General features: G+C 42.9%; 2 protein-coding genes across 2 annotated transcripts in view; both read right to left on the minus strand.

Moving 5' to 3' along the window:
• The window catches only part of wdsub1 (WD repeat, sterile alpha motif and U-box domain containing 1), a 33,337-nt gene extending 27,466 nt beyond the window's left edge, over positions 1-5,871 (minus strand). The window contains exon 1 of the mRNA XM_055638116.1: positions 5,774-5,871. The gene's annotated coding sequence lies outside the window, so the exon portion shown is untranslated. The remainder of the gene's footprint in view (positions 1-5,773) is intronic.
• A 4,426-nt stretch (positions 5,872-10,297) lies between these two features.
• Positions 10,298-25,639, minus strand: part of baz2ba (bromodomain adjacent to zinc finger domain, 2Ba) — a 153,465-nt gene continuing 138,123 nt past the window's right edge. The window contains 6 exon segments of the mRNA XM_055638807.1: positions 10,298-11,768; positions 11,869-12,012; positions 15,219-15,490; positions 16,847-16,993; positions 23,754-23,889; positions 24,275-24,581. Of these exon segments, the coding sequence (XP_055494782.1) occupies positions 11,615-11,768; positions 11,869-12,012; positions 15,219-15,490; positions 16,847-16,993; positions 23,754-23,889; positions 24,275-24,581 (1,160 nt within the window). The 3' untranslated portion in view covers positions 10,298-11,614.

Here is a 25,639-nt window from a genome sequence, read left to right on the forward strand (position 1 = left end):
AACTGTCAAAACAATAATACAAATAACCTAAACCATAATAAACCATGAGAGTATGATTAATGATTACTGTGAACTTTCAGCAAGTTGTCATCTAGTTTTTGCAAGAGAGTGAACTGCAGATTACTGTGCGTGCATGCATACGTTTGAAAACAGTTCAACTTTCAGGAAGACTCTTGATAAGAATACTTTGAATACCCAACTGTACTAAAGTAACAATGTTCCCCAAAAAGGTCCAAGACATGATTATTATTGTGAGATTGTAGTGTTTTCTTTCGTACATTGCGTATAAACAAATAAAAATGCAATGTTTCCTTTTTGTATACAATGATACAATTTATTTGTTGTCATTTGAACCTCATTGAGATTCAAACGAAATTTGGTTTCTGCAGTCATGCACACAAGAAGAACCAAGACAACACAATTTACACAAACATCCATCACAGTGAATCTCCTCCTCACTGTGATGGAAGGCAAAGTCTTATCTCTTCCCTGCACTCCTCATTCTCCTCCCAATGTCAGAGTCAAAGCCCCCGGCGGGCGATGGTAAGTGTCCCGCGGCCATTAAAACCGTGCCGGGTGATGCAAGGCCGCTCTCCGGGTCTTGGTGTTGGAGCCCCCGGCGTGCACTAGCAAGTCCCACAGCTGTTAAAGCCGCGCCGGGCGATGTAAGGCCCCGCTCCAGGTAATTTTCAACCCCGCAACTTGGGCGGGAGAAGTCGCTGTTGCGGAAGCCCCGAAAAGCGGTCTCCCAGCAGGGACCCGCGGGCTCCCGGTGTTACTGTCCACCAGACCTGCGGTTGGAGCCTCCGAATCTTTGGGGTCGGGTTGCGGCAGTGCTCCACCACCGCTCCTCCCGCTCCGAACTCGGCCAGCTCCATGATGGTAAGTAGGTCCGCAGCTCCGCGACTGGAGCCCCAGGTCGTTCCGGTTGGAGGCCGCTCCACGGTGCTAGGCCCCAATGACAACGGAGACCCGACAGAGAAAAGGTCGGGTTCTCTGTGCAGGGGAAAGATTTTAAGGCCCCCCCCCCCCCCCCCCCACACACATACCCAGTTAAAAACAAACACTTTAAACCACACTCTTTTATTTATTTTTATTTTTTTTAGATTAATTTATTGAACATGTTAAAAAATACAAACACAAATAAACTTATAAGCAATAAAAAAAGAAAATAAAACACAAAGGAAAACAAACAAATAAGTAACTCAAATAATACAAATAATATCGTTCATGTTCAAAAGGGGTAAGAAGAAGTTCAAAAACTTTTCTGGTCCTACCCCCTCTCATTTTCTATACATTTTCATGGAAAAACATAATAATGGGAACAAATGGACCCAAAATCTGTTGAACAGTCCACAATTTTAATGTTTTTAGTCTGATAAATAATGGTTTTGTAAATTTGTCTGTAGATGGTTTTATGTATAATTCGTATTGCTCTTTGAAACGTGAAAACGAGACAAAAAATAAAAAAGACAGACGGACTGCAGAGGCCGCTGCAACGTGAGTCGCGCCGCCCAGCCATTCATGACATACCCACTATGAAATCTAAAACAAAAGATTGGGAAAATAAATGATTATATACAGTCTACTATTGCTGTTTAGTGTGTCCAAGTTTGAATTGATATATACCCGGGAGCATGGAATACAACACATCTCATCGATTACCGTAGGGATGAGAAAGGTCCGCCTGTTCATTTCAGTTACAGCAAGTGCAGTGGTTGGATCAATTTTAATCCACAGGTTCGAGGCAGTGATGGGTACAGAGATGGGTACAGAGAGGGGTACGCCTCACCGTGATCACAGGTCGATCTTCATTCTCCGAGATGGTTTGGGAGACAGCCAGAGGTCAGGCGGTGATTGACGTCGCTAAGACTTAATGAACAGTGTACTTACTCATCCAGATCCTGGACACTGGTTCGTGCAAAGTCCCTAAAACAAAGTACTGTCCTCTGGTAGACGCATGATGCTGGAGTAGCTCAGCGGGACAGGCAGCATCTCTGGAGAAAAGGAATAGGTGAGGTTTGGGGTCGAGTCCCTTCTTCAGACTGAGAGACACAAGATATCTTTAGTTTCTCTCTCCCCTCACTCTCAAACTGAAGGAGGGTCTGGACTCGAAACATCGCCTATCCATTTCCTCCACAGATGCTGCTTGACCCGCTGAGTTACTCCAGCAAGTGGGTCTACCACAGGAAAGTAACTGGTAGTCAGTGGGGAATGCACAGGATCTGTGCATCAGGTGGGTTCAGGAGCCGGTGAAACCCGGGTCAGCATGGCCTGGGCTGCACAAAGTAGTAAACTTGGCTGGGCCGCCAGGGGTAAAGTTGCGGGGGGAGCAGGAGCATTGAGAATGAGGGGGTCGGAGATCATGGCAGCAACTCACTCACTCACCGCTGCTGTGACGCTCCAGGTGCGGAGCCACCGCATTGTGGCCGGGGAGGGAAGTAGCCGGGACCGGACAGCAGAACCGCCGCCACCTCAGTGCCTTCTGCCGGCCCGCCTGCCAGCCAGCCACGGTGTCCTTCGGCACAGGCGCAACCGGTGGAGGTGGTGGTTGGTGGGTAGCTACTGGGCGGTAGGCTGGCTGCTCCGTCCCAGGCTCTCTCTCTCTCTCTACCCCCGTTATGTGATCTCCCTGAGCCAGGAAGTAAATTGCCCGCAGCACGGAATCTAGCTCCCCATAGAGTAATATTAAGCTGCCTATTATTGAGCACTAGATGGCACTGTTACTTTTTCTAATAAATGTTCTAATTATCTTAATTAATTAGTGTGCAATTTTTGGCACATGAGTTACGAATTCCTTCTTAATGATATTTTATCTAAACCGGTGCCAAATTTCAGGTAGATACCAGACATGGGTCACGAAAGTTAAATTCTAGACACTTTTTCGATGCTCAGCCCACAGCCTAATAATATAACTTTTCACTATGATACATACCTTGGGGTTCCAAAGAGCAGAGATATAAAATGGTAACAGAATATTCAAAAATATTGAATCTCCAAAATTATTTATGTATTTCACAGAATCATTGTAGAAAACACCATACAATCTATCAAATATATTATTGCTATAGTTTACTAAGTCCCCCGTCAGCCATTTATCATCAGATATAACAAAATAGTATCGAGATCTACTCACTTCTGCCAAAGCTCTTACTATTGCAAGAATGTCCTGGACATATGACCCCAATTTTTCTTTTATTACTAACCATCACCCTAAAACCCCCTCCCCAATTCTCCTCTGCACTCATCTCCAACTATCACTTCAAGGAGCACAAGGACTTGTTTATCACTGACATACACATCATTCCATTAGTTGCCTCACCACTTCACATCCTTTCCCTTTCCTATCAAACTAAGCTTTTTTTCCAAGGCTCTTGCATCCAGTTATGTATTTCTCTTGTTTGCCAACTTCCTTCGATTCCTATTCATGGCCTTAGAGCCTTCTAGACAAAGATCCAGTTGTTTTAAACTAACCATTCATCCTTTTCAAATCTTCAGTGATCCATCTCCTCAAAAAACCTATTCCTTGAAAATCATTTACTTCCTATTCCCCTCATCTTATAAGGTCATAGGTGATAGGACTAGAATGAGGCCATTCGACCTTCAAGTCTACTCCGCCATTCAATCATGGCTGATCTATCTCTCTCACCTAACCCCACTCTCCTGTCTTCTCCGCATAACCTCTGACCCCTGTATTAATCAAAAATCTACCCATGCTTTAAAAATATCCACTGACTTGACCTCCACAGCCTTCTGTGGCAAATAATTCCAGATTCACCACCCTCTCACTAAAGAAATTTCTCATCTCCTTCCTCAAAGAATGTCCTTTAATTCTGACATATTTTAAAATGTCATCACTACCCAAAACCTACTCTTCTTTCCCAGAAACAAGTTTGAATTCCACCCCTCAAACAGATTTCCATCTTTGCCACGGTATCAAAACAGCTTCTATCAGAGCAACCAATGTCACCCATGTGTCCAGAGTAAGCTATCCTTTCTTTTCCTAACCAACCAATGACTTTTAATGCATCCAAGCACTTCCAACAACTCGCTCTACAAGTGTCAAGTTAAAAGGGAATTAATTTGCCTTATTTAATGCTTAGTTAGCAAGTCACGACTAGTGAATCAGACACAAGGAACAGCGGATGCTGGTTTACCAAAAAAATACATTGAGTGTTCAAGTAACTCTAGTAGATATTCAACAGCATGTTGGAAGATGAGGAAAACAGGTCAGCAAGATCTAGTCCAATTATATTTCCTGAGTTTACAAATGTGGCTCAGTCAGTAGCATTATGACCTCTCAGTGTTGAGAAGTTATCAGTTCATTTCCCACTCAGGACTCTGTGGCCACCAAAGTCTAGCCATTCCAGTGCAATATTGGGAAAGTAGTATGAAGGCAAAAGAGATTGTGGAAGCTGAAATCTGGAACAGTAAAAAGACAGAATGCTGGAAGAACTCAGTTGGTCAAGCAGCATCTGTGGAGGCAAATGGTCATCGATGCAGGGTCACAACTCAAAATTATGTACACCTCTTGCCTCCACAGATGCTGCTTGAGCGAGAGTTCCTCAAGCATTCTACGTTTTGTATTGGGATCGTTTTGTATGGTTATCAATGAAGTCCTAATGATGCGAATTTAAACCTCATTCCTAAGTGGACATTCAAAATGAAACTTGAAAGACAGGCAGGCAATGTGAACTGGTCAAGCAAAACCTAAATTTCTGGAGTAATCGGGCAGCATCAGTGAAGGAATGAAGAGTTACAACCCATATTCGATCCTGACCGTGCGGAGTTTACATGTTCTCCCAGAGACGTTGGTGGCTGCCTACTACATCCCAAAGACGTGCGGGTTTGTAGGATAATTGGCCTCCGTGCAGAGCGGAAAAAGTAGAACCAGTGTGGATGGATGATTGACACAAATGCTGGAGTAATGCCCCTGTCCCACTTAGGAAACCTGAACGGAAACCTCTGGAGACTTTGCGCCCCGCCCAAGGTTTCTGTGCGGTTCCAGGAGGTTTTTGTCAGTCTCCCTACCTGCTTCCACTACCTGCAACCTCCGGCAACCACCTGCAACCTGGAGAAAATGAATAGGTGACGTTTCGGGTCACCGTGTGATTGATGGTCAGTATGGACTCGGTGGACAGAAGGGTTTGTTTCCACACTTTAAATCTTTAAACCAGGGGAGAAACACCCTTGCCCGTCAACTGTAAAATAAGTAAACAAGGAATCTGGGTGCTGTCACTCAGGAAAATCAAACCATGACTAGCTGAGTTCTTCCAGCACTCGCTGTTTTGATCAAGATTTCAGCGTCTACAATTCCTTGTGTCTCCACAGGTTTGCAGCGATGGAATAGCAAGTGGGATCCGTGGTAGGAAATATCTGAAGAAGGGTCTCGACCCGAAACTTCGTCTGTCCATTCTCTCCACAGATGCTGCCTGGCCCATTTAGTTCCTCCAGCACTTAAGACAGACATAAAATGCTGGAGTAACTCGGCGGGACAGGCAGCATCCATCAGTGGAGAGAAGGAAGAGGTGACGTTTCGGGTCGAGACCCTTCTTCAGACGCCGGTACCTTGTGTTTTGCTCGAGTTTGCAGCGTGTACATGTCCTAGTGTCTGCAGAAGCATAAAGTTAACCATTGCTCGGCCCGTGTATTTACTCACAGCCCCGACACCGCCGCCCCCTCAACGGCCCCGAGTCGCTCTCCCTTAGAATAGCGTGTACATTGGAGCCGGAGAAAACAGTGAGTAGAGGGGAGAGAAGGTGGAACAACTCACAAATAGAGAAGCCCCCCCTCGACGTCGCAGTGAGTCTCCGTCCGTCCGCCTCCACCTCCTCCACCAACTGCCAGTGCTCGCGCCGCGCCGCGCCTCGCTGCCGCCGGGGGCGCGCACCACGTGACCGCGCGCCACGCAGGTTGCAGCGGCCCTCACCCCCCCCCCCCCCCCCCCCCCCCCCCCCCCCCCCCCCCCACCAAAGATTGCTCCCCACCACGCGGGGGCGTGCGCCGCGGGATTGTCGGGGCAGGTGGACACGGCCACTCTGCCCGCTGCAGCGGTGCAACCCATAGGGATATATATATATATATATATATATTTAGGGCACGGGCCACATAACTGACAGTGTTGCAATGCACGCAGCGCCGTGCAACCCATAGGGTTAGGGCACGGGCCACATGCCACATGATTGAAGGTGTTGCAATCAAAGCTCTGCTCTATGATCGTTGGTTGCAATGCACGCGGCGCAATGCGACCAGTCGAGATCAGCCAAGTGCCACATAGGTTGTGCCCAAAGACCATAGATCTTTGGTTGTGCCAGCTCTGCGCGCAGCGGTGCAACGGATGGGGATCGCGCAAGAGCCACTTAAGTGGAGGTTGCAATCGTTGCCAAGGTCAGCAATGGAGTGGTTGCCTCTCCATCAATTGTCCTTGAAAAGGTGAGGTAAACCAGCTTGAACGCCCACAGTCTCTTTGCTGAACCTTTCCCATCAAAATAGCAGTAAATCTCTAGTTTTTTTTAAGTGCCCTTTCCAGCACCTGCTCGTTGCTTATTCCATGTTACCTGGCCTGTGTCACTTGCACTGATTTTTTTCCCAGCGTTCGCATTTTTTGTAAATTTTTATCCCCAAATGCCATGGGAAATTGCAGGCTTTAAACTGCACAATTTCAGCAGGGGTACTGTTTGACCCATCTGTCTCAGCTATTAAATTATATTTCCAACTTTTTAGTCGGGATGGGTGGCCAGACTCGAGAGCCATTCTCGAGGATGAAATGTTATTCCAGGGGGCTTTGATGTCATAAACCACCAGGCTTATGACATAATTGTCATTTTCCAGTAAAGCAGCGGTCTTTCCACAGCTGTTTAATAATAAAGAACCTCAGGAAAGTAGCTCCTGCGGGTTGGCATTTGTCAGGTTGCTCGTGAGACCTCATCTGATAAGAGATTTCCTTGCAGGGTCCTTGATGTCTTCAAGGTACTTTTTTTTTTTTGCTGCAGCATTTCTGTTGCACCCTTGACCAGGAAATAACAGTATATGCCGCAGTCCCTCCAATAGACATCAGCGTTTGTCATGGTACAGGTACAGCAAGTGTCCTTACATTGCCAATAGGTATCTGTGCATGGTTAAAAGGGGCCTGGACACAAGGCCGCTTCATATATCTTACAAAACTGGCTGTTTGTTGATCACAATGATGTTAGTTTAGATATAGTGTGGAAACAGGCCCTTGAGCCCATCAAGTCCACGCTGACCATCGATCACCCATACATTAGCTCTATCCTACATACTAGAGATAATTTACAGAAGCCAATTAACCTACTAACCTGAAGATAGACAGAAAGTGCTTGGGTAACTCAGCGGGTCAGGCAGCATCTCTGGAGAACCTGCCTGACCCACCGAGTTACTCCAGCATCTTTGGTGTAAACCAGCATCTACAGTTCCTTTGTAACCTACAAACCAGCACACCTTTGGAATGTGGGAGGAAAGCAGAGTACCCGGAAAAAACACAGACGGTAACAGGGAGAACATGCAAACTCCGCACAGACAGCATTCAAGGTCAGAGTCGAAGATGGGTCTCTGGCACTGAGGCAGCAACTCTGCACTGTGCCACAGTGTAGTTGTGTTCTACATACTGTCTAATGGTTCCATTAGTTAGCTTCCCCTGATCCTCCTTTTTAATCATACCATTCCAGCATGTGCATCCTCTTCAAACCTGGCATAGAAGATAGCCAGGAGGCTCCATTTGTCCAATCAGGAACATGGACCTAATTTGCACAAGGCCAAAGAGGCTGCTGCTTCGACCTTATCAATGTCTTGGAGTCAGGCCACATGGACCAATGACCACAGCACGCAGAAGCTACAGTGCCCTCCACAATGTTTGGGACAAAGACCTATCATTTATTTATTTGCCTCTGTACTCCACAATTTGAGATTTGTAATAGAAAAAAAGTCACATGTGGTTAAAGTGACATTGTCAGATTTTAATAAAGGCCATTTCTATACATTTTGGTTTCACCATGTAGAAATGACAGCAGTGTTTATACATAGTCCCTCCATTTCAGGACACCATCATGTTTGGGACACAGCAATGTCAGGTAAATGAAAGTAGTCATGTTTAATATTTTGTTGCATATCCTTTGCATGCAATGACTGCTTGAAGTCTGCGATTCATGGTACCTTCTCTGTTGCTGCTCTGCCAGGCCTGTATTGCAGCCATCTTTAGCGTAGAATTGGGGGGGGGGGGGGGGGGGGGGGGGGGGGGGGGGGGGGGGGGGGGGGGGGTTAGCTTTGAAAAACTCCTTTGTTGCTTTAGCAGTATGTTTGGGATCATTGTCTTGCTGTAGAATGAACCACCGGCAATGAGTTTTGAGTCATTTGTTTGAACTTGAGCAGATAGGATGTGTCTATACACTTCAGAATTCATTATGCTACTATCATCAGCAGTTGTATCATCAATGAAGATAAGTGAGCCAGTACCTTCAGCTGCCATACATGCCCAGGCCGTAACACCCCCACCACTGTGTTTCACAGATGATGTGGTATGTTTTGGATCTTGGGCAGTTCCTTCTCGCCTCCATGCTTTGCTCTTGCCGTCACTCTGATATGTTAATCTTTGTCTCATCTGTGGTTGCTCTTTTAAGTACTTCTTGGCAAACTGTAACCTGGCCATCCTATTTTTGTGGCAAACCAGTGGTTTGCATCTTGCAATGTAGCCTCTGTATTTCTGTTCATGAAGTTTTCTGCGGACATTGGTCATTGACAAATCCACACCTGACTCCTGAAGAGCGTTTCTGATTTATCGGATAGGTGTTTGGGGATTTTTCTTTATGATAGAGAGAATTCTTCTGTCATCGGCTGTGGAGGTCTTCCTTGGCCTGCCAGTCGCTTTGCGATTAGTAAGCTCACCAGTGCTCTCTTTCTTCTTAATTATGTTCCAAACAGTTGATTTTGGTAAGCCTAAGGTTTGGCTGATGTCTCTAACAGTTTTATTATTGTTTCTCAGTATCATAATGGCTTATTTGACTTTCATTGGCACAACCTTGGTCCTCATGTTGAAAAACAGCAATAAAAGTTTCCAAAGGTGATGGAAAGACTGGAGGAAAGACGAGGTGCTGAGAGCTCTCTTATACCTGCATTAAGGAGGCAATTAAACACACCTGAGCAATTACAAAGACCTGTGAAGCCTTGTGGCCCAAACATTATGGTGCCCTGGAATGGGGGGAGGGGGGGGGGAACCTATGTATAAACACAGCTGTAATTTCTACATGAAACCAAAATGTATAAAAATGGCCTTTAATAAAATCTGCCAATGTGCACTTTAACCACGTGATTTTTTTCTATTACAAATCTCAAATTGTGGGGTACAGAAGCAAAGAAATAAATGTCCCAAATATTATGGAGGGCATAATATGATTAGTGAGATCAAGATGGTCATGGGGCATTGTTTGTCTCATGAGGGGAATTACTGAAAAACAAAAGTAGCTGATTGTTGACAAAGGAGGGGTTCTCATGAAGGGGAACAATTGACCTATATTAAAGTTCAGAAGAATAAAAGATGATCGCAGTAAGATCTTAAAGATTAAGAACTGGCAATGTAGTAGGAACATTTTCTGAAGCTTGAATTTTGCACTCTAAAAAGTGACTAGGTAGAGTACATGATGTACTTGATCAGCTAAAAGTAGGTACTATCACAACATACAAGAAACATTTAGACAGGTACATGGATAGGATAGGTTTGGAGGGATATGGGCCAAATGCAGGAAGGTGGGACTAATGTAGATGGGACAAGTTGGGCCGAAGGGCCTGTTCCCACGATGTACGACTCTATAATATTATCGAATGATGCAGCAAAATGTCTTCAGTCTTCTTCTTACATTCTTATTCCTTGTCCTTACTGGAGCAGGAAGTTATAATTTTAGTTTTTAAACTTTATAAAGTTAAAGTCTGCCAGGCTAATTATCAGTAGTTTAAAATCAATTAAAACAATGCAATTTTCATTAAGCAATAGTTTGAAGAAGTTAATGTAACAGCTTGTTGAAACAAGAGTCCTGATGTAGGGTCAACACCGAAAATAACCCACCATCCCTTTGCCTCCACAGATGCTGCTTGATCTGTTCACTTCTTCCAGCAGGTTATTTCTTGATGATGACACAGCTTCTCGGCTGCCAACTGAACTGAACTAAGAACAAATTTCATGTTCCTCAGGACACCAGGTTTGAATGGAACATTCATCAGATTAAATGCAACCACTACAATAAAACAGTTCAAATGTATAAATCATAGAAATCAAGCAAACAGAAACAGATTTGGAAAACACCCTTTTATTATGTCCGTGCCACACATACTAGTGAAAAATAATGCTCCTAAAAAAGAAAACTACCCTTTTTCACAACATATTTAAATAAAATAACTTCAAGTACTTTGACTCAGGTACAAAATTTTCTGATCTGAGCTGCCCCCAATAAGCCACTGCAACTTACAGTAGTTTAACAGTGGTTAAACAGTGGTTTCAATTACCACTGTGTACCAAGTTATGTGGCAAGGCAGATGGAGGGAAATGCATTATGAAAAATACTGTGTATAGGAAATTGTAATTTATTGTATGGATACAAATGATTATATTGGAATGAGACCACAGTGGCTCAAAAATTATATAACAAAAATAGAAAATGGAAAACCTAATATCCCCTACACCCTGTTTTAAAGGCAGGCACTACCCAACATTAGGAGACTCCACAGTGTTTGTAGAGGATATGTACAAGCCATATATGTATAATCATTTTAAGACTAAAATAAAATGCTACAGTTATTCTAAGGCATAACAATATTCAATGCCTGGAAACAATATGTACACATCATACATATTTGAACAAGACTTAATTAATATTAACATTAATGAACAATTATATACAGATGTTTCTTTGTTGATCCATTGTTTTTGAATTTACTTTGAGACTAAGTAGGTGGTGCATTGATAAGCAGAGCTGTAAATTTATGTCTACAGTAACAAGAGGTTCTCCAGTGCCCTCCCGGACAGAACAGTGTAAACAGTTATCAATTGGCTTTGTTTATTATTCAAAAACATTCGCTGTTTTATTTCCTTGAAGATTTAAAGCAATTTTGCTGCCTCTTCCTTTTCATAGAAAATGAAGAATTGACATTTTATTCATAAATTAACAAAAATTAAATACATTCACTAAAATATAAGCTACAAAAGAAATTCAAGATTTTTTCCATTTACTTCCACGTATATTGTTTTTTTTTAAGTGAGGGAGGGGATTTTCATTCCCCTATTACAGCTCTGGTGGTTGTATATTTATTCAGTGCTTTTGAAATATTGGTTGCTATTGCACTAGGACCACCCCATGCCACTGAACTCTTTGGGTGTGCTTCCCTGTTCTACCGAAGCTGTCCATAAAACATTTCCATAGTTCAAGAGCTACGGTCTCCAAAGGAGTGAACCTTTTTCAGAATAATCCTTGGCTGGTATTTCCACATTTTAAAAAGTGATGTGATACATCTGCTGATTTGTGCAAACAATCTTGCACTTCCCCGTATACATGAAGACACCAGTATTTTAGGCTGCCGGGCTCAACGTCTTTAACTTTGTGATCTGATTGCTTTAGCTTCCCTTAAAAAGTTCAGCCCAACGCTTCTCAAAAAACTTCCTCATATTGTGACCAGCTCTGCCAATGTCCGACTCATCTTCGTTGAATGTTTCACAGTTGTCAAAAACTAGTCTGGCATCCACAGCAAACACTTCAGCATTAGGATATCTGGAACAGAAAATGTTTTGGTTAGCAATTAGCATCGGTGATTAAATAACTGCATTTATTCAAATGTATTAATACAACAATAAAATATTCAGTAACTTACAGTCCACTGCTGAATTTCTCTCTGATGGTGGAGAAATCCATGGGTTTTTTTATAACCTTTCTGTACCCAGGCACCAGCTTGGAGTTCACAGGTAGCAAGAAGGGCCATGCATCTTCATGCGTTTCCAGCTCAGATAACATTATGCTGAAAATAAATAACATTCTTAAGAAGAGTAAACTGCTAAAATAATCTTTGAGTTTTGTGCTTGAATAGTCTTTCACATCCAGAAATGGTAGAAAAAGAATTATATTCACTCGCCACCCTCTTCTGGAAAAGGCAAATAAATTGGAAACAGAAGGTACCAATAATACTGAATTATTGAACTAAATTGCATTCAGAAAGGTTGATTGTGCTGGAAAAATACTATTGATATAATGATGGATACAGGTAGGAGTTACCCACGTGCCATGAGCAATGCAAAACTGAGAAGCTAAGAATGCACAGAACCAAACAGATTTCAATATTCTTGGGAGATTTAAAGGCAGGAAAGCAGAGCCTCTTTTGTGACAAATGCAGTGAAAATGGCAATGGGGATGACAGTGATGGCTCATCGATGAACCTAAACTTAATTAGTCAACGATTCCCATGAGGGAAAATCACAAACCAAAATGTAAAAACTTACATAAACCAAACTTTATATAAATAGTAAATTGATTTATTAACTACATGGGAATATAAGGAAACTTTTATTTAGCTGGAGGGTGGTAGTGAGTCTGAAAGTGTGGCAGAAGCAGAATCCTTCACACATTTTAAAAGTACTTTCATTTGTAGTAGAAGGTGGGATCAGGTTACGTAGCTCCTATTTGATTGTCATGGAAATTATGGGCTGAATGGCCTCCCTATGCCATAATTTTTTCTTTTATGCCTCTACTAAAAACTTACAGTAAACCATCCTATCCCCGGTTTAGACAGAAGAAATTGTAGATGCTAGAATCTTGCCTAGTGCAGGAGTAACCCAGGGTTTCGACCTGAAATATTGCCTATCCATGTCCTCCCGAGATGCTGACTGACGCCAGCACTGTGTAATGCCCCCAATGGTCCCCCTCCTGTGATCATACCCTGTCTTTATGATCAAGCTATCCCCCCCAATTTCCTCCACCAACAACCTACAAACATGCACACAGGTCTGTTCTCATCCCATCCATCTTAAGCAGCCAATCTATTGACTGGCATATTCAGGAGATTCATTCATCCAGGTTTGCCAAGAGCAATACAGAATCCAATTCTCCCTGCTGCCCATGCTCCTCTCCACCAGTTCCTTCACATCTCCAACCAATTATTCAGTCTTGATTCGCTGAGCTTTTGCCCAATAGAGTGATCAATTGATTTGTGAAAAACTGATGGTAGACAAAATTGCTGGAGAAACTCAGCGGGTGAGGCAGCATCTGTGGAGCGAAGGAATGGGCAACATTTCGGGTCGAGACCCTTCTTCAGACTGATGTGGGGGGGGCGGGAAAAGAAAGGAAGAGGCGAAGACAGTAGGCTGTGGGAGAGCTGGGGAGGGGAGGGGAAGGAGGGAGAAAGCAAGGACTACCTGAAATTGGAGGTCAATGTTCATACTGCTGGGGTGTAAACTACCCAAGCGAAATATGAGGTGCTGCTCCTCCAATTTGCAGTAGGACGCACTCTGGCCATGGAGGAGGTCCAGGACAGAAAGGTCGGATTCGGAATGGGAGGGGGAGCTGAAGTGCTGAGCCACCGGGAGATCAGGTTGGTTATTGCGAACCGAGCGGAGGTGTTGGGCGAAGCGATAGGCAAGCCTGCACTAGGTCTCACCGATGTAGAGCAGTTGACAACCGGAATAAGAGAACCTCTGCCTCACCTGGAAAGACTGTTTAGGTCCTTGGAGGGGGGAAATAAAGCGACAAGTGTATAATTTCCTGCGGTTGCAAGGGAACGTACCAGGAGGGGGTGGTTTGGATGGGAAGGGACGGATTGGCCAGGGAGTTACGAAGGGAACGGTCTCTGCGGAAAGCCGAAAAAGGAAGAGGTGGCCAGTGGTGGGATCCCGTTGGAGGTGGCGAAAATGTTGGAGGATTATCTGTTGTATGTGACGGCTGGTAGGGTGGAAGGTGAGGACAAGGGGGACTCTGTCCTTGTTACGAGTGGGGGGATGGGGAGTGAGAGCGGAGCTACGGGATATAGAAGAGACCCTGGTGAGAGCCTCATCTATAGTCGAAGAGTTCCCTAAAGAATGGCGACATCTCCGATGCCCTGGTTTGGAACACCTCATCCTGGGTGCAGATTCGGCGTAGAAGGAGGAATTGGGAGGAGAGTATAGAGTCCTTACAGGAGGCAGGGTGGGAAGAAGAGTAGTCCAGATAGCCATGGGAGTCAGTGGGTTTGTAGTAGATGTTGGTCAGTAGTCTGTTACATGTGATGGAGATGGTGAGATCTAGAAATGGTAGGGAGATATCGGAAATGGTCCAGCTGAATTTGAGTGCTGGATGGAAGTTAGTGGTGAAATGGATGAAGTCAGTGAGTTCTGCATGGGTGCAGGAGGTAGCACCAATGCAGTCGTCAATGTAGAGTTCGGGGATAGGGCCACGGTACGCCTCGAACAAGGATTGTTCGACGTACCCTACAAAGAGGCAGGCATAGCTGGGGCTCATGCGCGTACCCATAGCAACGCCTTGGATTTGGAGGAAATGGGAAGAGTCAAAGGAAAAGTTGTTGAGGGTAAGGACCGGCTCTGCTAGGCGTAGGAGAGAATAAGTAGATAATACTGAATTAGTAGAAACATTGATAATCACTCAATCAAACAGAACAAAATGACCATTTGACCAATGGTTCATAATGCATCAAGCAAATATCAGTGCTTCAAAAGCTTCTGAAGGGTCCCAACACAAAACAACATCTGTCTATTCCCTCCGTAGATGCTGCCTGACAAACCAAGTTTCCTCAGCACATTGTGGGGGTGGAAGATTGCAACCTTCACGTGGTCCGCCCTGTTTGAACTAATGCAATCAACTCGATGTGCACAAATGGAAGGTCAAATAGAACAACTTGTCCAACATCCTTAGGCTGTGCACACCCCACGAAAGAAGAAGCACATTGTGTTTTGCTCAAGATTCCAGTATCTGCAATTTTGTGTGTCTCTGGATCCCAACTCTGCTTTTTATCTCATAGCTCAATAATGGTTCTTATTTAAATATGTATCCCATTCCACATTGAAAGTCCTTTTACTACCTTTACAACAGTACATTGCTAATTTAAAAAATAAATCTGTGTAAAGAAAATTCCCACCTCCCATCCAGTTCTTCTACCTATTTGACATGCTCCTTAGTTAGAAAGATAGAGTTCATTATTCATACCAAGCACGATCGTAGATTTGAATGCCCATCTCATACCTGCACAAGGACAAATCCTTGTTATTATCTTTTATGATTTTCCACTTCTTGCTGGGTGACGGGCCCTCCAGCCTGGGCGAGTTCACAGATGGACTATCCTCCAGTTTCCGTTTTTTGGATTCTTTGCTTCCCTTCTTTGGGGTACTACTTGTACTAGCCGTCTCCTCTTCATCACTAATACCAGCTCCGGATAACCTCCTGGCCTTCTTCTGTTCATAATTCTTTCTTGGACGATATAGAAATTTTTTACTCCGTGGAGACAGGCCACTTGCCTACCAAAAGGAGATGTTGGACGAAAGAGAAGGAAAAAAAGCCAAGATGTTATTTAGTTAAAATGCACTATGGGTTTCTAGGCTGAAGTTAGAGAGAGATACAGCATAGAAACAGGTGCTTCGGCCCACCGAGTCAACGCCAACCGTCAATCACCCATCACACTAGCTCTATGTTATCCCACTGTCTCATCCACTCCTTACACAGTAGGGTCAATTTACAGAGGGACATCGTAAAAGATAAACCTGCACGTCTTTGGAATGTGGGAGGAAACCGGAGTACCAGGAAAAAACACGGAGAGAGCATGCAAACTCCACACAGACAGCACTCAAGGTTAGGATCGACCCCGGGACTCTGACGCTGTGAGGCAGCAACTCTACCAGCTGGCCACTGTGCCACCAAGTTTATTTATTGTCAAATTGAATACAATAAATATCATAGGAAACACTATTAACGAGACAATGTCTGCTGCCAACATGTATTAGAAGTTTCAATCATGCACATTCAAAATAAAGTGCCTCGTCCAATAAACCAGTCAAGGAATTCATCAATTAACAAGGTAATTCCCGGCTGAGCTCCGGTCATCAGCGGGAATGCACACGGGGTGCTGCGGTGGCTCGGCGGGTCAGGCAACATCTCTCGAGAAGCGTCTCGACCCGAAACGTCACCCATTTCTTTTCTCTGGGGATGCTGCCTGTCCAGTTGAGTTGCTGCAGCGCTTTGTGTGTATCCCCTTGGTGGCTGGTGCTTGGCTTTCATCAGCACCAGGGGGGTTGGCCAGCGGCCACTGGGTGGGGCAGGGGGTGTGCGACTGACGTTCCCGGCTCGTCAGGAAGTGGGATCCTCGGGAGTTGGAGCGGGGTTGGACTGCTCCGTCGGTCCGGGGTCGCCCCAGACGTCTCCGGCCGGGATGGGGGGGGGGGGGGGGGGGGGGGGGGGGGGGGGGGGGGGAAGGAGAGGCAGTCCAGTGGCGGTTCAGCAGCTCTTGCGGCGCCGGGGACCCGAGTTTGATCCTGGCTGCGGATGAGGTGCGGGTCTGTGCGCGCAGCAGCCGAGAATGTCTCTCCCGTCTCCCTCTCGCAGTTACACCACGCTCTCCCGCTACTTGGCACCCCAGTTCCTCAGATTAAATATATTTTTACACATAAATTATGAATAAAGATAAGAATTTATACATAGTTTGTTCAGCCAAAGCTTTGTTTGCTTTTTCTTTATGGCTGAATGACCTTTGACAAATCCCATGATTCCTTGCATTTTCGGAATACCAAACTCGCTTATTGTTGGTATCACGGATATTGAATATAATATACAAACATCTATGCTGGATTGTGTAGATTTAGACATTACAATTCCATTACCTTAGCAATGCAGGCAGGACAAAACCAGTCACCATCTGGAATAGTAGTAATTTTGGGTCTGTGACAGTAAGTGTGACATCCTTTGTCACAACCATCACAGAGCAGTAGCAATTCTTCATTATCCCCCTTTCGACATATCTGGCAGAACTGTTAGAAATGACAACGAAAAGCTTAGATCAAATTAGCCAGATGGTCCAATTCACCTTTTGTCAATCTTTTTAATGGCGGATGCGGCCAAAACCCCCATGGCTAACATGCCTTTTACCTTCATGCCGAACTCCTCAGGATGTATGGGAGATCATGAGACATTTTATCAAGTGCATTGATGACCAAGGCCTTATAGACACACTCCCCAAATGTAACCGAGGACTTGTAAGCAATGCTTTTCTAAACAGCAACACTGATGAGACCATCTGTTATACTTCTGATTTCATCATAAAGATACATTTCTTGCTAGCTATGTAAATATGCTCATATGTAGAATAGGTTGAGAAAAGTTTATATGGTACTTGATTAATGTTTTTTCTGTGCAAATCGAGGTTAGACATAATTGATCAAACTATAATCACTTTATCCTTCAATACAATTGTTCTGCAAATAATAGTTCAAAAATATGCTAATATATAGTACAGCACGCCATACTGAAAAAGCAATATTTCTCTGTGGGGTCAATGAGACCAACAAATGAAACTTTTTGCATTTGTTCCATATTCAGTATTCTTATTTTTAATTATGTTTGTAGGAGTGGTTGTTCAATCGTAAAAGATGAAAAGATTAAATAGCAGCACATTTGGATAGCAGTAACAAGATCGGTCCGAGTCAGCATGGATTTACGAAGGGGAAATCATGCTTGACTGATCTTCTGGAATTTTTTGAGGATGTAACTAGGAAAATGGACAAGGGAGAGCCAGTGGATGTAGTGTACCTGGACTTTCAGAAAGCATTTGATAAGGTCCCACATAGATTAGTGGGCAAAATATGGTATTGGGGATAGGGTGCTGGCATGGATAGAAAATTGGTTGGCAGGAAACAAAGAGTAGGGTTGACGGGTCCCTTTCAGAATGGCAGGCAGTGACTAGTGGGGTACCGCAAGGCTTGGTGCTGAGACTGCAGCTATTTATAATATACATCAATGATTTAGATGAAGGGATTCAAAGTAACAAAGTAAACAAAGAGTAGGGATTAATGGGTCCCTTTCAGAAAGGCAGGCAGTGACTAGTAGGGTACAGCAAGGCTTGGTGCTGGGACTGCAGCTATTTACAATATATTAATGATTTAGATGAACATTAGCAAATTTGCAGATGACACAAAGCTGGGTGGCAGTTTGAACTGTGAGGAGGATGCCATGAGAATGCACGGTGACTTGGACAGGTTGGGGGAGTGGGCAGATGCATGCCAGATGCAGTTTAATGTGGATAAATATGAGGTTATCTACTTTGGTAGCAAAAACAGGAAGGCAGATTATAATCTAAATGGTGTCAAGTTGGGAAAAAGGGAAATACAACGGGATCAGGGGGGGTCCTTGTTCATCAGTCAATGAAAGTAAACATGCAGGTACAGCAAGCAGTGAAGAAAGCAAATGGCATGTTGGCCTTCATAACAAAAGTTGAGTATAGGAGCAAAGCGGTCCTTCTGCAGTTGTACAGGGCCCAAGTGAGACCACACCTGGAATATTGTGTGCCGTTTTGGTCCCGTAAACTGTGGAAGGACATTATTGCTATTGAGGGAGTGCAGCATAGGTTTACAAGGTTAATTCCTGGGATGGCGGGCCTGTCATATGCTGAGAGAATGGAGCGGCTGGGCTTGTATACTCTGGAGTTTAGAAGGATTAGAGGGGATCTTATTGAAACATATAAGATTATTAAGGGTTTGGACAAGCTGGAGGCAGGAGATATGTCCTGATGTTGGGGGAGTCCCGAATCAGGGGCCACTGTTTAAGAATAAGGGGTAAGCCATTTAGAACGGAGGAAACACTTTTTGACACAGAGAGTTGTGGGTCTGTGGAATTCTCTGCCTCAGAGGGTGGTGGAGGCCAGTTCTCTTGATACTTTCAAGAGAGAGCTAGATAGGGCTCTTAAAGATAGCGGAGTCTGATGAAGCCGAGTTTTAGTTAAAAATATAAGAAGATATTAAATTGGTTTCTGGGCTAGCTTACAGCTTATATTTAGTGTCAAGTTAGGCTTGCCTTAGGTTGTGGGTGTGGGAGATAATAAATCCTATAACATTGTCTCTCAAGTGACAGGCAGAGAGAGAAGCAGCTAAAGATATCTTTGAAGTAGAGATCAAATGACCAATGTTTATGGGGGAGCAGGCAATAAAGGAAGAGAGAAATAAACAGTTGCATCTTTGTAAACAAGTGACCTATGTTTATGAGGGACCAAATGACAGAGGAAGCAGCGAACAGAGCAAGGGTGGTCTATTTGGAGATAAAACAAATGGACAATGTTTTTAGTATATCTTGTACCATGTAAAAAAAGGGTTTGATGTGATGCATTCTGTGGAAACCTTTTCCAGTACTTCTGACCATGACTAATGTCTGTGGAATGTGATAAGGGGACAAAAAACCTATTTAAAGCAATGTAATTCTGTTGTTCAGGGAAGGTGACTGAGGACAGTCAAGTGTCTGTGTTGGTCACTTGACTGGAGTTCTCCCTCCCTTCCATCGGCCGATGTTAAGTAAAGTTTTGAACTGGTCTACCAAACCGTTTGTGTGGTGTCTGTTTATTAAGAAGCGAACCTGGTTTATTTGTTATAAAAGTAACTTTTTCAAGTCAGGGGATATGGGGAGAAGGGAGGATCGGGGTACTGATTGGGGATGATCAGCCATGATCACATTGAATGGCAGTGCTGGCTCGTAGGGCTGAATTGCCTACTCCTGCACCTATTGTCTATTGAGTTGTTGGAGTCTGGCACTCAGCTTATTGACCCGAGTTATGTAATGAGAAGAAAATGGAAACAAAGATGTGATAATACAAATGTGTTTAAAATATTGTTCTTCTATACTTCTATTGTGCACAGTCTATTAGATTAAACATCGTAAAATTTTGTTGATTTAAATGAAAAAACGGACACACATTCCAGTTTACGGCGAGTTCATGATTTAATTTTTGTAAATCAGTGGCAGCACAATAATGCAGCAGTGGAGTTGCTGCCTTACAGTGTCAGAGACCCTGGTTCAATCCCAACTATGGGTGCTGTTTTAGAGTTTGTATGTTCCCCCATGACTGCGTGAGTTTTCTCCGGGTGCTCTGGTTTCCTCCCACACTCCAAATGTACAGGTTTGTAGGGTAATTGATAATTGTAGGGCTTTGATAATTGTAAATTGTCCCTAATGTGTAGGATAGTGTTAGTGTACAGGGTGATCGCTGGTCGGCATGAACTTCATGGGCCAAAGGGCGTGTTTCCGGACTGTATCTCTTAAAGTCTATAAAAGTCTAAAATCCAATAATCTCTAATCCAACTAAATAAACAATAAAGAAAGTGCTGAAAACATTCAGCAGGTCAGGCAATATTTGTGAATGGAGAAACAGAATTGATGTTTCAGGTAAAGGCCCTACATCAAAACTGGAAAGTGGGAAGACAAGTTAGGTTTACTTCACAGGTAGTGTGGGGTTGGAATGGATAAGAAAAAGGGAACATTTCTGAAGGGTCGTCCAGGATTGCCCAAGGTGCCCAATTGATGGACTGTAGGACTGATAAACAAAAAATAAAAATAAAACATGATAAGCACATGGATATGCAGGGAATGGAGGGATGTGAATCATGATGAGAAGAGAATGGAGGGTTATAGTATGAGTGCAGGCAGGTGGGACTAAGGGAAAAAAAGTTGTTCGGCACGGACTTGTAGGGCCGAGATGGCCTGTTTCCGTGCTGTAATTGTTATATGGTTATATGTTGAGATTAGTTTCACTTGGCCTCATCTTCGGCTTGGACACTGTGGGCCAAATGGTGTGAGCCTGTGCTGTACTGTTCTATGTTCTATGTCAAAGTTGTGAAATGCGGGTCAAAACTATTCCTGGAACATGAAGGCAAGAGGTTGATGCTGGAAATACATAACCAATCAGGCAGCATCAATGCACAGATTAAAAAGCTTGTTAATAATAGACATTTCCATATTCACCTCTTTGTTTCTTAGTTCAGCAACAACTTTGACAAAGGGCCTCCAATTTGAAATAGTTACTTGTTTCACTGTTTACAAATGCTGCCTGATCTACTGCGTTATTCCAGTATTTAAAACATTTTATTTCAAATACCCAGCATATGCAGTTTTTTAAATTTTCAATAAAGCGATATGCTGCATGAGAGTAGACATTAGTTTGGAGTTTATTATCAGAGACTGATTAAAAAGGAGTCATATTGACCACATCAAATTTAATTGCAACATGATATCCATTTGATCTTCCAAAATATTTTCACCTTCATGCCAACGTTGCACTCTGTACAATGTAGGCTACGCTTAACGTACAAGATGTGTGATGGTGGCATTTGTTAGTGATGAAGAGCTGACTTTGTGTCAGTAATGGATATATCAAGATAGATAACAAGAGTCAACATTTTGGGGCTTGAGTTAATGAAGCTAGCTCCAGAATAGAAATATATTCTACTTTGTTGTACAGCTACCTAAATCTACTTTGTTCTGCAGAAACGAAAAATAATTTTGTTTCATGACTGACAGGTAAATATTGTTACCTCTGTAATCCCAATCTTTAGGGACTTTTATCCTCAATAAAAACAAGTTTAAATGCTTTCAACTGTGTAGAAGGCTTGATATCAGCAAAATTAAAAACTACGCCTCAGCAAATTTCTGCCGTGGAGAATTATTTCTTAAAATAAATTCATTTGAGACAGGTTTTAGGTTTAGAGCTATTTGAATTGCAATTGCATTCCTGAAAGAACATCATAAAGTTGTCTATGGGGGTAAGATAGCTAATTAGGGAAAAACTATCTTGGAAAGCAAAAAAGAGATGCTAGAATTAAGAAGTAAAATCAGAATACTTAGCAGGTCAGAGATGGGTTTACTTTACAAGCCAATGACAGGCCATTGACAGGCCATTAACCCACAATGTTAGTAGCTTTATTGGACTGAATGAGAGCAAATAAAGCAACAAATTCTACAAAACCTGCATTACCTCTTTTCCAATCTAACTAATTATCTTTATTTTACCATTTTCAGCTTTATATGAATGCTGTTCAATTATCAAAAAAAAAAAAACTAGCTCACAGTTAGGATGAAGTGATGGCTTGGAACCAGGGAAGGATGTTCAAATTGTGTTGTAGTTTGAAATGTTGTGCTCATTGCCTCATGCGGGGATGATAATATAATCAGAAAATATCCATAAGTAAACTTACTCTGCTTGTCTGCTTAAATGCTAAATGTTATGTCTTTAAACAATACACTCCAGTTTCAGATGGATTTTCCTCAAATTACTTTTTGTTCATTGCCGAGGTGTTCATCCAATCTCATATATCCTATATTTTAAATGGAAAGTTGCATCACCTGCTATATGGTTTTCATTTAATAAGTGATGCAATATAGGAGAATGGGGGACCACTTCAGCTGGTAACAGAATGTAATTTGACAAAAATGCAACAGAAACTGGTGAAGCATTTCAGTACACTTGGATTTGATCAAATGGAAACCATATGCTAGGTGGTGCAACATTCCGTTTAAAAGGTATGGTAAGGCAAGTTTACATTTATGTTTTGGCCACACAAGGTAGACTTTCCCAAAAGGGATCCAATAACATTAAAGTTTAGATATCTGGGGGAGAGAGAACTCTATGGTTCAGTGTGGATAAAGGTGAGGCACCGATCTAATGCCATGAGAAACTACTAAATGGAAATGCTAGTCTGGCATCAGCTCCACGTGAACAGAATACTGCAGTGTTGGTGAGATAATTCTCAGCAGTTTTAACATCTTACTAAGTATAAAAAACAATACTAATTAATTCATAACAACAAAAAAATAATTATTCATATGTGTCCTAAAACTAGAGGACATGGAGGGGAAAGATGGGTAAGTTTAAGTTTATATTTTGGCCACACAAGGAACCAGAGAGATAGCTTTTCACATAGAGGGCGATGGGTACATGGAACACACTGCTAGATGAATCCATAGAGATGGTACTACTACAAGTTATAGGTTTAGATTTAAATGTAGGTTTCTTATTGTCACATGTACAGAGAGATACAGTGAAAACCTTTGTTTTTTATACTATCCAAATAGATTGGATGTATGATACATAGATCCAATCAGTTCAAACACAAGTACAATAGATAGAGCAAAGGGAAAGATATAGAGTGCAGAATACAGTTCTCAGCTTTGTAGCACAGCAGTTTCTTAGACAAAGTCCAATGTCCTCAAGGGGATAGAGGTGAATCAAACAGTATTCTAGTTTATGGAAGGACCTTTCAAAAGCCTGATAACAAAGAAGCTGTTCCCGAGTGTGGTGGTGCATGTTTTCAAGCTTCTATACATTCTGCCGGACTGAATGTTTAAAATACATTTGGACAGGTACACAAATAGAAAAGGTTGAGACTAGCTTGGACAGGGCATCTTAATTGCCGCAGATGAGTTGGGGCAAAAGGCCTGTTTCTGTGCTGTGTGATTCTATGGTACTTCCCTTTATGTTTATTTGTAATATCAGACATGGGAGTTCTTGAAATTATTGAATGGGTAAGGTTGCTTAGCATTTTGTAAGGAGCAGAGGCTAATGGCACAGTTTCATTAACAGAAGCAGAGGCGAAGAGTGGCCCCAGCCATTCACACTTTTTTTTTCTAAAACGCTTCATCCAAATGTTCAACAGAAGCATTTTGCTGATTTTGACAGTTGTACATAATGGGAGAAATGGAGAGAATATGATTTCCTGAAATAAATGGGCATGCTAATGGAAAAACAGTACTCACGACTTTCATGATTGATTTCTCCCATGCTATTGTTTTCTCTAATTGTTGAAGGCACATCGCTACTTGTGCAGCATTATGAGCTTGAGACAAAGCTTTCCGCCACATTTTTAATCCAGGGGCAATATCTTCATCACTTCTGTTGAAAGTACAATGGAAAAACGAGGTTAAAAAATTGGTGCAGTTGGGATTACATTGTCAAGTACAAAAAATGTCACATCAAGCCAAATAGTGTTTAAACAGCAGTGTGCACAGCCAGTAAAGAGTTGATATAATGTTTAGGCATTTGAACTTCCCTATAGCATTGTGGCAACATGCCTTAAAGCTAATATATGATCAAATGACGTAGGACATTCCTGTAGACAAAACCATCCACAGTAAAAGAGGTCGCTACAAAGCACCATGCAGATAAGGATGATCCACATGGATCACACACACACAAGAAACAAGGGGAAACAGGCAAGAAAAAGGCTCCAATTAGCAGAAAAGCACAATAATTTTCCAAGTTAATCTCGATAACCTACCCATCACCATCACCTGTATTGGATGGTGCAGGAGCAGGAACTGTAACTGTGCCCACATTATCCAGTTTGATCTGAATGGTGGTACTTAAGGGGCTCTTCAGATACCTTCTCTCTATGTTCTTCTCCAAATCAGCCAGCCTCGTTACAGCTATATCTAGAGGGTTGCCATCTCGCCGTTCTATACTGCTGCCATTCTCCTCGTCTTCGTCTCCAGCATGTTGGCCAACAGTCTGTTCCATATCAAAGGGTTTGTGTTCATAGTAGACCAGATCATCTCTGTCAGAAGCAGGCTCCGGACATATCCAGCCCCTATAAAAAGACAAAAGAAAATCATTTTTTATTTTGAAATTTGTCAGAAATGTGTAGTTTTACAGGGAAGTTTACATCACTGAAAAATGGAACAAAACACGATGGATTTATATATATTTTGGGTTTATTCATTTGTGGTGAAAGAAAGGAGGATCATCAATCCTTTCTTTCCTCGTCTCCTGGCAGAAATCACTAGATAGACACTTCTCATTTTAAGCTGATACCTGTTTTGAACGATGGGGCAATCCGTTTTTATAATTAAGCAAATACTTCAGGTAACTTAAATCCATCACCAGTAACCTTCCCCAACTATTTACAGAGCCGAGACATTTCTGACAGCTCCTCGCAAATAAAAATCACCACAGGTAGACAGGGAGGTGAAGAAATAATTTGGCACCTTTGCCTTCATTGGTCAGCACACTGAATACAGGAGTTGGATGTCATGGTACAAGACCTTGGCAAGGCTGCATTTGGAGTACTGTAGAGTTCTGATCGCTCTACCCTTGGAAGGATGTCAATAAACTGGAAAAGGTGCAAACAAAATATGTAGGGAAGAACTGCAGATGCTGGTTTACACCAAAGATAGACACAAAATGCTGCAGTAACTCAGCGGGATAGGAAGCATCTCTGGATAGAAGGAATGGGTAATGTTTCGGGTCGAGACCCTTCTTTAGACTGAGTCAAGGGAGAGGGAGACAGAGATAAGGGTATGGTAAGAAAACAAGACATCCAAGGGGATGTAGTTCAAGGAAAATGTAGAATAGATCATTGTTAGTTAAGGGGAGGTGACAACGAAGCATACAGAGATAAGATTTAATCAGGGGAACAGCCAGACTGGTGGAGAACTAGCATGGGGAAGGGATGGAGAGAGAGGGAAAGCAAGGGTTACTTGAAGTTAGAGAAGTCAATATTCATACCGCTGGGGTGTAAGCTGCCCAAGTGAAATATGAGGTGCTGTTCCTCCAATTTGCGCTGGACCTCACTCTGATAGTGGAGGAGGACCAGGAGACAGAAAGGTCAATATAGGAGGGGGAGTTAAAATGTTTAGCAAACGGA

This window comes from Leucoraja erinacea, chromosome 7, assembly GCF_028641065.1.
Source record: "Leucoraja erinacea ecotype New England chromosome 7, Leri_hhj_1, whole genome shotgun sequence".
Lineage (NCBI taxonomy): Eukaryota > Metazoa > Chordata > Chondrichthyes > Rajiformes > Rajidae > Leucoraja > Leucoraja erinaceus.